The sequence below is a fragment of the Magallana gigas genome, chromosome 1, assembly GCF_963853765.1.
Source record: "Magallana gigas chromosome 1, xbMagGiga1.1, whole genome shotgun sequence".
In the NCBI taxonomy this organism is placed as follows: Eukaryota; Metazoa; Mollusca; class Bivalvia; order Ostreida; family Ostreidae; genus Magallana; species Magallana gigas.
Genome location: NC_088853.1, coordinates 48,728,977 through 48,745,213, shown reverse-complemented (window position 1 = coordinate 48,745,213; position 16,237 = coordinate 48,728,977). Strand labels below are relative to the sequence as shown.

Here is a 16,237-nt window from a genome sequence, read left to right as displayed (position 1 = left end):
TATTTTCAGTTTCAGGGTGACCATGCTCTTTGATTCTACCTTCTTTAACAAACTCAATTAAGGAAGCATTTCAAGGATTTAGTAATCCCGACATGTCATGTGCTTATGTATTTGTATGAGAAGATTCTTCTATCTTTGAAGAGGACTTAAACGCTTTATTTTCAAGATGCTTCATATTATAATAAAATGGACTTCATAGGTTGGAAATTTTGGGCTTTCGAATATAAGCAATAATATTGTTTGGTCTTTGCAAGTTTCAATAGAGATGGATCCTGAGCGCTGTCAAACAAAGACATCAATCTGTCGCCCGAAAATAGTTGTGCACAGCATACACAATAGATAACATATTAAAACATCCAATCAAATTGTCTCTCGATGTTCATTACGGCCAATGCACAATGTTTCTACATCCTTACATCGAAAACTATGCCAAGTTAAGCAAGCCTTTGCAATACAAGTAGGTTGATGACATAATAACCATATCAACAGGTCCGCTTAAGAAATTTTGTTTTTAAATTAACAAAAAGATTTATTTTGGTTTGGTCTTTGGAATATTTCGCCAACTAGGAGTTTATAGTCTACAATTTTATTTTACAGAATTTTGCTATAATAACCTTTACAGTTGACCTTGAAACTTGGTTCAAAGTGACCACATATCCTTTATCAAAAAGCAATGTGTGAAGTGTTAGTCAAATAAAGCTAAGGAAGATTACATATTTGCTCTGAACCCAGACATTTTGCGTAGTCTTGTCCTAGAAAATTTATTCACGATCACTGCACCCCCTTTGACTAAGCTAGCGCAATTGTTAGGTAAAATACTAGTAAAAAGGACTAAGGGTAGAAAATGTATTACTCGAACAGGAATTTTACACATAACTCAGTTTTAACCTTTACCCTTGACCTAGAAACTTTATTTAAAGTCACTGCAGAGCCATTGGCCAAATGCATTCGTTAGGTGAAGTATGAGCCCTATTAAACCAAAAGGAGATAATATTCATTAACCAGATAGATAAATCTGTTGATGATTCTACTATGACCTCGAACCTTGACCTAGAATCTTTATTTAAAGTCATTGTAGACTCTTTGCTGAAAGGAGTAGGGATGTGTTTGAGCCAGATTTGACCGAAGGTACATTGCAGATAGTAGATAATATATTATCTGGACAAGCATTTGTCCCATGTGACCTAAAACCCTAGAACTGCATATAGGGTCACTGCACAGTGTACATCCATCGACCAAAGACACTTCGTGGGTACGATTTTTGCCGGAAATGACTAAGAGGAGAGACTATGTGATCCGGAAAAAAATTTCACGTAAATCTCCTTCGAGTTTGAACCCAGACACAGAGCCTCATTCGAAGATATTGCACACTTTTGACCAAAAGCACTTTTGGGTGAGGTATGAGGCTGCTTAAACAAAGGATAATGAATATATTATTCGGATAACAATGTTATTCTTGACCATAACAATTTATTAAAACCCACTACATATTTATTTACGAAAGACACTGTGTGGATGAAGAATGAGCCGGAAAGGACCAAAAGGGGAGATCAAATAAATCTTTAAACCACATATCGATTGCAAAAATTACATTGCCATAAAAATACAATAGAAAACTGAGAAATCTATTTAACTATATTCCCCTAATTTTCTTGTTTATCATGACAACAAGAGTATGGCCGTGTCGATTTACATGCATAACATTATAACTTAAAGCAACGTTTGCACATAATTGCATATGGCAATTTTAAGTTTAAAACCAATGTCATAAGCTTTTGCAGACTGCATGTTTAGAGAAGACATACCGGTAGATTGAAAACAAGAATTGAAAATAAGTAGATTGAAAATAAAAACAAGAAACAAAATAGAACTACCCAAAAGAAAACAATAAAACTGCATATAAATAAGATTTTATTAGAATGTGTTATTAATTAAGCACAGTATGTATATATATTTATATTACTGAAACAATGTTGGGTATTGTGAATACATGTATTTTTGTGACAATTGCTCTTTGAAATAAAATACATACGGCAAAGTTATCAAATACTCATATTCTCTTGTAAAACCACAGTAAATGTTTACAGACAAATATGAATGCTAAACATTTGATTGTTATGATAATTTCCAGATCTGATCTGATGCAATCATCCTCTTCTTTTCTGCTCCTTACATTGCAGTATTTACTCATGAACTCTTCTTTGAATTCCTTGGTCATTTTGGTAATGTTCAATAACTCTTCCCAAACATTTGTATTGAAAGCATTGATCTCGCAGCGGGCGTGTTGTTTCAGTCGTTGTAAACCTGCGCTGTGAACACTTCCGTTTGTGATGTCCTCTGAATGGCCATCTCTTTTACAAGACTCCCGCGCAATCATGTACAATCTAGTGACATACATGGTCATACGAACATTTTCGTTAGCATCCAGGTATTTCAACAATTTATCCGCACGTGACATACATGGTCATACGAACATTTTCGTTAGCATCCAGGTATTTCAACAATTTATCCGCACATGTGTGGTTTGGTGTAGAACAAGGAGTGTTGTTCATAAATACAGTTACGTTCCTCACTTCACTCTTTTTCTCCAATTTTTGTAGTAAGAACTCCTCCGCATGTGTACCCTCTTCACCAATTGTTTTGTCCTCTAAGTTGACAGTGATGTTATCATCTATTTTGCAGATTAAGCATGTTGATTTGGCCTTATCCCAGTCTTGATGAACAAGATTTGTTTCATACATTTGCTGTATCATTTTCTTGTGCTTTGTTATAACTGCATGATTAATTAGAGGTTTTAAATACTTACAAAAAGAGAACAACACTTTTTGATTGGTTAAAAGGTAGTAAATATGATATTATTTTTCTGCAAGAAACTCATTTTGTAAAACAGCAAGAATCTTTTTTTAACTCACGGTGGTTTGGAGAAATAGTGCATTGTTTTTCAGAATCTGTACAAAGTAGGGGTGTATCAGTTTTGTTTGAAAAGAATAGTAAAATAGAGATTATAAACCATTATAAATCTGTAGACGGCAGACGACTATTAATTAATATAAAGTATATGATCAAAAATTGACTCTAGTAATGAGAATTAATAATGAGAAAAATAGTATTGATTTTTTTAAAAGAGTAATTACATGGGTTAATCAAAATGCGATAAATTTAGATAATGTGATACTTTGTGGAGACTTTAATTGTCAAATAGATACAAATTATAAAGATAAAAGTGTTAGTGTACTTAAGAAAATTTTGAAAACATTTTGTTTTTAAGATTGCTGGTTATCAAGTGGGAAAACTTACGAACAAGGCTTAACATGGTGTAATGGGGATAATGTCCCTCAAAGTAGGATCGATTATGTATTTACTTCAGAACAGTTATCATTTCCAATGAATAATATTTTTCTAAGAAAGGCGCCAAACATATACAATAACAGGTTTACAGATCACTTGGGTATATTTCTTGTGAAAATCCCCGAGGGACTGGATATTGGAAGGTAAACAACTCACTTTTAGAAAACATAACTTTTTGTAAAAAATTAAAAGCTTTTTTACGCGAGGAAAAGCAAAATCTTGAAAAGGAAGACCCAATATATAGATGGGAATATTTCAAAATAAATATCAAAAACTTTTGTATAAATTATTCAAAACAACTAGGTAAATATAAGAAAAATCGAATCAAATTTATTGAAGAACAAATAAAGCTTTCAGAATCAAAAGATTTTTCAGAAATAAATATGCCCTATAAACGACTGCTAGAAAAAGAAACTGATGATTTTTACGCCGAGAAATGTAGTGGCGCATTTGTACGATCTAGATCTATATGGATAGAAAAAGGAGAAAAATCTTCATCTTATTTTTTAAATCTTGAAAGAAAGCAACAAACGACAAATACAATCAAAAAAATAAAAGATAACAATCAAATAGAACACTCGGACAATACGTTTATATTCCATACAAAAACAATTGTTAAGGATCTTTTTGAGAACTGCAATACTCAACATGTGATATGACTATAAAATCCTCCTGTTAGAAAAGGGACTAATGATTATAAACATAAGAATATCTAGGGGGAAAATGGATTTTATTTATACAGGATGGACATGTATTGTACATTGTTCAGATAGTTTGTATCATGACTCCATTAAGCTGATTTTATTATACCTATTGTTCCTCAGGTGAGCGATGTGGCCCATGAGTCTCTTGTTTACTTTTTTTAAATATTTTAAACGCAATAGCATGTAAAATATCAAAATCGTGAAAAAAGCGTGGAAAACGTCAGATATTTCGGACTAAAAAAGCTAGTAAAATACAAACAGTGGCAGTTGACAAAACAATACAGTCGGTTCAAGCATATCTTATACAACATACACCATAGCATAGCATTAAAAGCTCATAACATAACATAGCATACCATAGCATAGCTTAGAGCATCATCTTAACTCGGTTTTAAATGTTTTTATTAGAAAAAAAAATGTTCACATATTATATTTGTGGTACATTGTACACTTTAGCTTCTCATTATTTGACTTCGAAATTATTGGAACTCTTCAATCTATGGAGGCGTTTTTGTTCGAATTTCATAGCATAGCATAGCATACCATATCATTAAGCCCTTCATGTCTGTTCCTCATAGCATAGCATACATGTACAAATCTCATACGATAGCATAGCATAAAAATGTAAAAGATATGCATGGAATGAGTGTACGGCCCTCTTTAGGGCCACACATACGCTTCGAAAAGCTACCATCTTTATACTGCAACACATATAGATAATTACCGTGTGTACTGGTTGTGTCATTAAAACCTGTCTATAGACACATTTAAGAAATAAATTGTTTGGGACATTTACTAATGCAATTACACATACTTTTATGGGTAAAGTTGTAAATGCTTATTGATTATATTAAAGCTATACACGCTATAATTTGCGTCAATTTTGAATGACAGTGAAAACGCATGTGTTTGTCTACTTATAAAAGTTATCCTTAATCTGTAAATTACAAGGGTGAATTCCATCTCGTTACAAAGATATAGATTTTTAATTGTTTATTTTCCTGCCAGGAAAATGTACCTTTTTCATGAATATTGATGAAGGAAGAGCAAACCGACCTCATTGCGCATGTCCGCGGAGAACTAGGTGGTCGTTATTGTTTGCCTAATCAAATATCCAACTTGATTTTTAATATGCTTAACAGTTGTTAATTTGAAATACATACATGTATAATGAGTAAAATACGCTTGCCATTTACGATACCCTTACTTCTGCATTAACACTTATAGGATCTATAAATAGCACATAGGGGAAAAACACAGGTCTACGTCATTTTTTAAAGGAAGTATTCATATCTACTCACAGGCTTGTATTTTTTTCTTTTGTTTGTACTCGTATATCTGACAAATTTATGCTTTACTGAAAATATCCTTTCCTTTGTGAAACTGATGTTGACCCTTCACCAATTTTGGTATGATAGGCTAAATTTAGCTGTCGATATCACGTGATAGATTGATATTCACGAGGAGGCATTACTTTCCTGGCAGGAAAATAAATATTTTTTATTGTTTAATATTTGATATATTTGTTACGTGATCGAATTGAGCATTATAATTAACAGAATAAAGGTAACTTTTATTAGTAATCAAACACATACATTTTCCCCTTTATTCAAAATTGACGCAAATTATAGCGTGTATAGCTTTAAAGCAGGTGTCTCTCAGGTTTGAATTTTACCTTTAATACATTTGGTATATGTATAAGGGGTTGAAACTGAGGACACAATCATATTTCAAGATAATGAAATATCATTTTATAAGTTGTACCCAAAATGCACTTTTTCATTTTAGACATGTCATCAGATTCGGAAATAGAAAATGAAACCAATCCATCATTAGATGAGCTAAAACTGGAAAGTGGCGGAACTGAAGGAATGGTTAACAAAAAGAGGAATGAAAAAAAATCTGGCAACAAAGATATTCTTATAAACAGAATTTACAGGGGATGAAACACTGTTTAGATTCTGATGAGTCTTGCGACAATGACAGTGAAGCTAACTGCAGTGAATGTCTTCCTATACATCTCGTCATCTAAAATTGGAAAATTATAGAAAATGTTAATATTTCTGACTTGACAATCAAAGATGTTGATGCATACCTTTTATATCACAAGAATCCAGCAACAAATTTGACAAATTTTGAAAGACATAAAAAAAGCCAAAAAATTCAGCAATGAAGGATTTGTTAAGGACATTGAATATAATGAACTACAAAAAGAATCCACATATGAATCCAGTTGAAAAGGCGAGGCCTTATCCTGGTGTATACCAAGTTGGACCGTGTGGAGAGGATGGTGAATCTTTTCTACAAGAAATATTAAATGGTTTAAAGAACATATATCCCCAAAGTGTCTTATATCAAACTTTAACGGCAGAACCAGCTGACATTAGTTCCTTTTACAACTTTTTGTTCCTGATTTCCTGTATGCAGATTATATGGATCTAAACTTACAAAAATGTTAAAATACTTTATCAAATTTTCTCTCAATCATATTTCAAGATAATGAAATATCATTTTATATGTTGTACCCAAAATGTACTTTTTCATTTTAGACATGTCATCAGATTCGGAAATAGAAAATGAAACCAATCCATCATTAGATGAGCTAAAACTGGAAAGTGGCGGAATCTCAGTCTGAAAGCTTACTAATGAAGTATGTCAGAATTTGGAAAAGGGAACAAGGGGCCAACAAACTATCAAAAATTGGAGAGAGGCGAGAAGTTGTCTTATTACTGCCTCAGTTATGGGCGAGGTTGTGAAACGTACATCTAATAAACCAAACAATCTTGTGAAAAAAATTCGAGGATACATAACAATCCCAGAAACTGTTAGGAGCATACAATATGGACGTAAATATGAATCTGTGGCCGTAGAACATTATGCTCAAAAACACATGGAAAAATGCAAAACGGTAGGGTAGACTGATCTAGAGTCGGACACCCTTCATTTTCCCAGATGTTTGCGGATCGCATCCAATTGCGTACCATAAGGTATAGGGTATAGTCCGAAAGAGCTTGAAATTGTCTACTTGATATCTTCGGAACACCTCGATATTTTATCTCAAAATGCCTAGTGATGTGACTTACCAACAACAGTCATATTCGTTCGTAAGTCGGACACATTCGTTCGTAAGTCGGACACATGATTTTAAGTCGGACATAAGATTAGATATTGGTATTTTAAAGTTGATTGCATGCGCAGTGATGCATCATGTCTATTAATAAACTTAATTCTAAACTTAATGAAAATTATACTAAAAAGTGCATAAAATGGTATGGAACACCTCCGTGTACTACCTACCGAAAAAAGCAATACAATCGAGTGTAATTATCAATAGTTTCTTTCCCGAAATATAGATCAGTGGGTTATAGGTTCACTACAAAACTGTCATCATGAGTTCGAATCCCGCTGGGGATATTAAAATTTTTACCTCTCCAGAATTTTTTAATACGTATTTTTTTTGGTTAAATATTGTAAAATTGTAAGATTCTAAACCGGGAAAAGTATTATAATTATAATGTACTTTGATCCACATTAATATCGACAGCTGTCCCATACCACCTTAATTAATCTGAGTATATTATTCATAACACTTGTATATAAAATTATTTATTCTAAACAAACAAGGGTTAGCGTGTAAATATAAGTAGTTATTCTCAGTGTCATGAAATGGGATTACTTTTTTTGGATATAACTTTGTTAAATATTTAGAAGTTTATAAGAAAGTGAAATACCCCGATGGTCATAATAAAGTGTATTTTTTTTTGGGGGGGGGGGGGGGGTTCTCAAGGACAACAGTGATTGCATTGCATTATATCGCTTAGTTGTTCGCTATGTAACCTTAAATGTATAAAAAGAAAGTGGTTCCAATTTGAAACCGTAAAAATCAATGAGAGAGAGAGAGAGAGAGAGAGAGAGAGAGAGAGAGAGAGAGAGAGACCGACCTTTATATGTGTTTTTCCAGAGTTTTCTTGCAAGTGCATACCCATTGTTGACATTGTTATAATGAGTGAGAGAGAGAGAGAGAGAGAGAGAGAGAGAGAGAGAGAGAGAGCACTAATAAAATTATCAAAAACCAAAACACAAAATACGTTAAACCTTGAACGCATGTTTACTTTGTACAATCTATTTCATTATTTAATTCGATGCATTAAAAACGGCGGGTCATGGTAAAAAACATATCATAGCATATCGATTAAGTTCTTGTTTGTAGTTGCGGAGCCCTTCTTTCTATTTTGGACAATGGCTTTTTTCTGTAGTTTCTCCATCTTTTTTTCTTCACGTTCTTTGCGCTTTTTCTCCCTTATCGCTGCCACTTGTGCTTTAAGTTCTACTGCTTGTCTTTTTTGAATTAAAATCTCATCAGCAGTAAGAACAAAATATTCATTTGCTCTTTTTTTCGTTGATTGTGTCGATACAGGTCTAGGGATCGGGAAAATATCATCTGCAACATCCTGTGCTGATGTTGCGTTTCTTGCAAACTCAGTGGGTGATTTTTCCAAAACATTTTGTTTATCTGTTGTCAGGGTAGTTGGGAGAACATCATCGGCTGACAGTAGTTGTGTATAATGTTTCCAACTTTGGTATAAAGGATCTTGATCAAGTTTGGTTTTCCCCCCTGAAATGAGTGCTGCTGAAAACATCAGTTTTTGATCGTGTGTAAGAGTACTCTCAATAATAGCGAGAGCATCCCTGTTTGAACAAGTTGTGATCTCATTGCTATCATCGAGGCAGGGAGTGGATGCGCATAGTAAATCAAGCAGTGGTTCCTCCTCTTGTGCTAAATGGCATTCTAAATGGCATTCGTCTTCAGTTTGAAAAGAAGCCAATTCAGCGATTTCATCAGTAACCACAGACTCTGAGCCAGTTGTGGCTCCTGATGAAATCGCTGTTGAAATAAAGGTTTCCGGGTGGCCTGATTCAACGCAGAGGTTTGGAGCATAAGCTTCATTTGGAATTACATCGGAGTTGAAAGGATAGATGCCTGTAGCTGCAAAACCATTTCTTATTGTCGAAGGCATGAATGATTTTTGCCAAGCAACGCTGAAAAGTTTGAGAAATTGTTTATTACCGAGAGAAACCCCTGTTTCTCTGATAAAGTTGTCTACTGTTGTGTTCCAGTGACATTTTAAGGACTTAAACACCGATCGGTCGAGTGGTTGTGTCCACTGACTGGTGTGGCTTGGAAGTTCCACAACAATGATGTCATTTTCTTTTGCAAGTTCAAGAAACTCAACATTGTTGTGAGACCCATGCCCGTCGCAAATTAATAGCTGCGGTCGTGACGGTCCAATGTTCCTTAAAAAAGTATTTGTGAACCAGAGTCTGGCAATCCCATCTTTCGTCCAACCAGAATCAGATACAGAGAAATTTGCACCTCTGATTGGTGATGTTTGCGTTGTAGCAACTTCAAAGTCGTAGCTTTCCAGTTTTCTTTTCGTTTTTCCCGGGAATACGAAATGGGGTGGTAGAAAACCACCGCCTGCATTCGCGCATGCAATTACTGTGATGAGCTCACGAGAGGACGAAGTTTTTCCGTGTAAAGTTTTGATTCCTTTCTTGGCAATTACTTTGGTTGGTTTATGAGCCAAATTAATTCCTGTCTCATCCATGTTCCATATTTTGGATGGCTGGTCATGGAAGTTCGGCGATAAAACAATTTCTCCAAGTGCTTTGAAATAACGATTAAGGCGATCTCTAGACATGGCATTGTGTCGCACCGTACTTGTAGCCTCAGGAGACCTTAGGGAAAACTCTGGATGTCTTTTTTTCATTCTTCTCCACCACATGTCTGACGGCCTGCCGCTTTTAAGTGCCACGCCTTTAGCTTTTGCTACGGCCCCCGCAAACCGAAAAAAGTTGGGTTTGCTGAATCCAATCCCCATATTCGCCCTCTTTATAGCCACGTCTACCATTTCAGATTCTTCATTTTCTGTAAACATGGGTTTCTTACCCCAACTAGCACCCTCGGGGATTTTCCCGGTAATTCGATCACTCAGGGAGGATTTGGGTACTTTATATTTTTCAGCAGCTTTTCTTATTGAAAGATTGTGGAATTTAACATCTGCAACAGCAGCACTCATTGCTGAGTCTGTGTAAGCTTTTGGCATATTTTGGTAAAACTCAGTGAAAATTATTCTGTAAAGAAAAAACCAGACTGACTTAATTTTACAATTTTATTTTATTTGAAAAAATTGTTTGGAGAGTATGGTGAATGATTTCAATATACATTTGGATGAAATGCTTAGTAAATTCTCGTTTCAAATCTTTCTGTCATATTTCTTATAACTTCAACTTTTGCATCGCAACATTTAAATCCAATTGAAATGCTTTGCATTGGCCCTTTTTGGATAGAAAATTTTGACACTGGGTGTTTGGCTTTCACATAACACGGGCCCTCCAAGAGGTGTTCTTTGAAGAGCGTATGAAGGACGGTGCTGTCTTCCCGTCTGAAGTAGGCCACTCTTCTCCTACACTCGGAATCTGCATAAATGGCCACAGCGCATTCGTCCTTCGGGTTGTTGGGCTCCCATTTACAATAATGAACCACGTCTATTGGCATTTCTCGAGGCCCCCAGTGATGCATGCCAACAGCAAAAATATTTCTTATGATAACGTTTTTCATAACTCTGAAATTTTAATATTTAAGATGCATGTGAAATACTTTCTCTAACCTACATATTTTTCAGTCAATACAAAAAAGTAAATACATGCATTTGAACTTTTTCACTTTCCACCAATAAATCAGTATTAACCGAGTCTCTTTACGTCTTTCTCTTTATACGTGTAAATTTAATTATTTTTTAGAAGAATTTAATCTTTAAATTTTCTATGTAAAACGAGTTTAACACAGGCTAAATTAACTTCATATTCTCCAAACAATTTTTTCTTGTAATTTTTTAATTTGATATGAAGTCGGACAGTGTCCGACTTTACATCAAATTCCTGATTTTTAGTGTCCGACTTAAGATCACATTTGGCCATTGCCTCTGAACTTGATTTTATGAAAACAAAATAAAATATCTTAGAAAAATTGTAAATATTCTGATTTCAAAACACTAAATGTATGATATTTTTGCATCAAAACCATTTAAATTGATTATCTTTACCCGTTGAGCAAAGTTTAATAGCGTCTATCAATCAAAATATTACCTGGCGGATCTTCGAATTTCCCGGTGCTCTGTACTTTTGAAGGTCAAGCGTCATAAAGACAGCGATATCGTCATCAAAGAAAGAAAGATAACTCTCAAAAGTTTGATATGTGTTTATTAAGTCAGTCATAGTTGAGGATGCATTTATTGCCCGAAATTTTTTCGAATTAGCTCTAAAGTTGTCCGACTCTAGATCATGTCCGACTCTAGATCAGTCTACCCTACAGATTGAATCCAGAGGTCTTCTTGTCAATCCAAAATATCCGTACTTAGGAGCAAGTATTGATGACTTTGTCATTTGTGAGGATTGTGGAACTGGATAAATTGAAGTTAAGTGTCCATATGGCTCTGAAAGAAGTGAAGTGCCTTGGCTATGGAATGTGGAAAGGATGACAATTTTTTGTACGGAAAGCAATGGAGAATTGTTCCTTAAAGGACATCATAATAATATGTATCGAATACAAGACCAATTAGCTGTCTATGAACTGGAATGGGTAGACTTTGTTGTATGGACAAAGAAAGGAATAAGTGTTTAGAGAATGCAATGTGGGAGAAAATGTTGCCATGATTAAAAGAATTGTAGTTGAATGGAATCCAACCTGAGCTATTTACCAGTAGAGTAAGGCGTGGTATTTCTTTATACCGACTGTGTCATTTAGCCATCATGAAAACCAACAATCAAAATGTATATTAAATCGTTTTTTTAATCACTTTTTGGTGGCTTTATTTATTAGTCCCCTACCGGTTATCACCGGAGGGGACTTATGCTTTCCTCTGCATCCGTCAGTCCGTCTGTCTGTCCGTCCGTCTGTCTGTCCCACTTCAGTTTTCCACACTTTTTTTTCTTTATGCGTTTGAGGAATAATATGAAATTTGCTGAACAGCTTCAAAATGTCAAACTACAGATCAAGTTTACACTTTTGTAACGTCTGGTTGACATATTTTCGAGAAATTTAATTTTTTTATATTCCATTTTTTTTATGTTCGGGTTCGTTATCGGGTTCGGTGTGTACTGAATAAACGAGGAAAGTATGTAGTCAGTAATAATATCGTGATTTACTTGTACCATTCCTTTTATTGTTTCAAACAAATAAGTTAAATCTGGAAAATAATGTCAAGCATTGTGTTGTAAATTTAATATATGGGTTTTTTTTGTATTATTACAATCGGGTTCGTTATCGGATTAAAGTCTGTTGATTCAGGGAACAGGAGACGGTAAGAAATGATATTCTGCATTACAGTGCATCGTTTATAATGGTTTTGAAATAGATGTATGCGTCGAAGCTTTCATAAAATTATACAAACCGGTAGGGGACGTGTAATGCTTATGCAATACTCTCAGAATGCTTGTTCAAACAGTTTTCAAAGCAAGTAAATAACAAATAAATAACCAGTATATTTAGCAAGCAAAGGATAGTCACTGGGTTAAAATTCAACAACTCGTAAAAAAGAAAATTCAGTATTCAGAACTCAATATAAATATTGATGTTTTTGTCAGATTGATACAATTACTTTAGTTTTACTGTAGAAGAGGTTGTAATAAGTTGGTCAATGATACACATGTAACTATTATTTGCTCAGCAAGATGAGCCCATGAAAGTGGTAACACTGAATGTAATATTTGAAAATTTTTCACTTGCTCCATTTTCCTTTCGACAAGTATTCTAGCCGAGGCAATATGAGCAGTTTTAAAAAATTCTGATAAGGACATTTGACTCTTTGTTGACACTCTAGGGGGTACATTTAAACCAATATTTGCTGGTGTAGATCATCTATGGTAAAATCTTTGTCTGCCATAATAACATCACCAGGTGACAATTTTGGTATTAAACATCATTCTGTACAATATGCCTATCAGATGCATTCCCTCTCCATAATCTCGATAAAAATGATACCATTACATTTGGGGTAACTCCTATGAGTATCTTAAAGGTGTTATGGTGCTTATACTCGGACCATGTTAACCACTGAGATACAAGAGAAGATAGCCTTTGTAGAAAAACTCAACAACTATACGAGTATCTGAATGATTATTAAAATGTCTCGATAAATTAGCAAGTATTTGTTCTCTTGTAGCCATGCTTTCAAACCCTTACTATGGTCATGTATAAAATTAACCCAAGTGTTCAATATTCTAGAAACAATAGTTTTTGATATTCTAAAAATATCGGCTTAATGTTCTTGGTTCAGTCCAAGTCTGAGTCTCATGCATGTAAGTAGAAATTCATCAATTGGTCGAAGGAATCTTCTCTTTCCTGGTTTTGATGGCCCTCTTGATGATATTGTTTGTCCCCCATAAACCGTCTTTCACCATCCCAATAGTTTAGTTTCTCTGCACTATGTTTAAGAAGTGTCAAGAGGAACATCCAGAATACTTGAAATGATGGAAACCCTGCATAAATCGAACCTTTTCATCACTGTCCTTGATGTCCTCATAGATCATTATAGGTAAATCACACGCTGGTTATGGAGAAAGAAAGACCTACTTGTACTCCCACTTCATTGCTGTAAAACTGTGTACATGTACTTATTAGCAGTCTTTGATGATACAGCTAAACAATTTTGTTCCGGTGAAATTTTAATCACAGATTCATCTTCAATATTGTTTAGAGATAAAGAAAGTTCAGAGGTTTAAGTCATACATGCAGTATCACTGGACTCAGACACAGTAGTATTTACGGTATGTTGCTGTTAAAATCTGTCCGTCTTGTTAGTGGTCTTCTTTCCTATGTTTGTTTTACTGGTTTTGATGGAAGTACAGTTGGTACAGATTCATCTGTGAATGTGCCTTCAAAATGCACACTACATATTCTTGAACTGTCACTAAGAACAAAATTAGCCCTCACTGTTTTAACTTTGCTTATCCATTGACATTTAATTTGAGCTTTTTCTAGGACACAGGGAATCTGTGAAGAATTACTTTGGAACCCTCTTCCAGAATTGAATCGGAGGTGTTATGACACAAGGGAATACAGCAATATTTTTTACCCATCCTATAGAGAAAAAATACACATTTTTTCTCATATGGGTTTCAGAATCTATAATAAATAATAATTATTATTTTTACTTAGATAAGTACTTCTAAATAGGGGACACAGTGTGTTTTCACCTGTATCTATTAATAACTTGCTGCAAAGGTCACTAAATAAACAAACCCTTATCTGTATTTTCTGTGCATTTGAGCGTGAACTCCCCGGAAGTAAATAGCACTTTATAAAATTCAAAACCGAAAACGATATTTCACGTAAAATACTCATTGCGGAACCGGACAATTAGCCGCAAAATGTTCATGTCGTCGTATAGACCTTTGCTCGACCAACTGTACTGTGCAACAAGAACCTTGATCCATCACTGGACCAAACGGTGTTCCAGCGCTGCTGTGGCCACACTCAATGCGTGCGGGACCAATGAAGCCTGTTCTGACGATGTCGCCGGTTCAAATCAACAGCTCTTACAGGACGTCTTGCTCGGATACCAGCATATCGTAGTCGGTTTCCGACAGTTTGATCGGAGAGCCTACGCCCTCCAGGAATGGATGAAGCAGTTGAGGTTGCTGTTCTGAATCGTCCACGCAAATGCTGTAACCTGATGTAGCGGTCTTGAGCAGCAGCGGTGACCCTTGGTCGCCCTGACCTGTGAAGGTCACGGAGTGACCCATGCTCTCGAAACCTATTCCAAAGATGAGAAATGTTACCCTTGTTTACATTAAAGACCCTCGCTACAGCTGTCCGAGATTCACCTGCTTCGAATCTACCAATAGCATTGTTGCGCTGGGCTTCATTTAGACGTGGCAAAATGTGCGAGTCTACGGCTCAAAGAAAGAACCGATTTTCACATCGAAAATTTGTCGATTTAAATTTGCTTTTCGTGAAAAGCGACTGAGTACAAATTTGACCAGAATTCAGGACAGTCCTTTTAAATGACCTTTAATCAAAATAATCAGTTTGAATTGAAAACAGTCTTTTATCATCAATTTTTGGAAAAATATACTTTATACTGCACAGTGTTTAAAAATTATTTTCAAGAAAAAAAAATATGCTTTGCGTTTCTTTTTTGAAGAGTTTATATAGCATGAAAGCTAACAGCATGAATGTTCACTTTTAATTATCGTAGAAAACTTTAAACTTCGTATTCAACATTTATAATAAATATTTTCTCAGTATTCAATAAAATAAAAGAATATTTTGAAATACTATGTAATTCATATTAGATCATGTGAAATATCCAACACGTCCATCACTCTGAGTCGTTCTGTAGCCTCTCTATCTGGAGTTTGACAAGTACATGTATATTTTTGAGCGTGAAAGTTTTCTTTTTCCAGTTCTAATTTTCTCTTCAGTAGGTCATCCATACAGGAATCGATGATGCAGCTACATGTATTGCAATTCTGTGCAGGGAGGGTAACGAAACTAATCTGCCCGTCACCGCTTTCCGTGGTGTTTAATATTTGGAGATCTTGGGCCACTGCACTAGGCCGCTATTCAACCATTCTCATGCTGCAAAGCAATAATAAATTTGTATTTAATTTTTTCTTTAAAAAGTTTTTGATCTTATATTTTATGGATCACAGGGATGCTTTAAAATCATTCCAATCCAACGACATATGTCGCCCCCGCCCCATTCATGCAAGTCGTGAAAGTTAGCATATAATACATCAAACAAACGCTATATTAGCTGTATTGTTAAACGCCGCCGGAAGGCAGTCCGTTTTTTCATATACATATAGATATTGTAACTGCGTTTCCCCAGGATATTTTTTTTTAAATGTAGAATTAATATCATGCTTACTTTTATAAATTAAATGTAAATTTGCATGTAGAAATATGTTTTATGCCTTTAAAAAATATAATTTTTTTGGTTTTACTCGGAAATGTATAGTGGGTCATAGAATGTCTTGTTAGGCGCAATTTTACCGAGCCTATAATCTATTCGGAAAATTTTAGAGTTTTTCTATGTATCGGGATCGGTATATGAGACATTCTAAAGACCTAAAATACTAAAGACCTGAATGACATGAATTTCTTTAATAAATGATAT

General features: G+C 34.8%; 1 protein-coding gene across 1 annotated transcript; it reads right to left on the bottom strand.

Moving 5' to 3' along the window:
• Positions 1-8,083: 8,083 nt before the first annotated feature.
• Positions 8,084-11,424, bottom strand: LOC136270729 (uncharacterized). The gene is made up of 2 exons (XM_066069260.1): positions 11,202-11,424; positions 8,084-10,678 (listed from the first exon to the last, which is right to left on the bottom strand). Exon 2 carries the CDS (start codon positions 10,157-10,159, stop codon positions 8,231-8,233), a length of 1,929 nt encoding a protein of 642 aa, XP_065925332.1. The 5' UTR covers positions 10,160-10,678; positions 11,202-11,424; the 3' UTR covers positions 8,084-8,230.
• Positions 11,425-16,237: the final 4,813 nt, after the last annotated feature.

Excerpts from the sequence above, each read along its gene's own strand:
- LOC136270729 (XM_066069260.1), bottom strand. The coding sequence starts at position 10,159 with ATGCCAAAAGCTTACACAGACTCAGCAATGAGTGCTGCTGTTGCAGAT.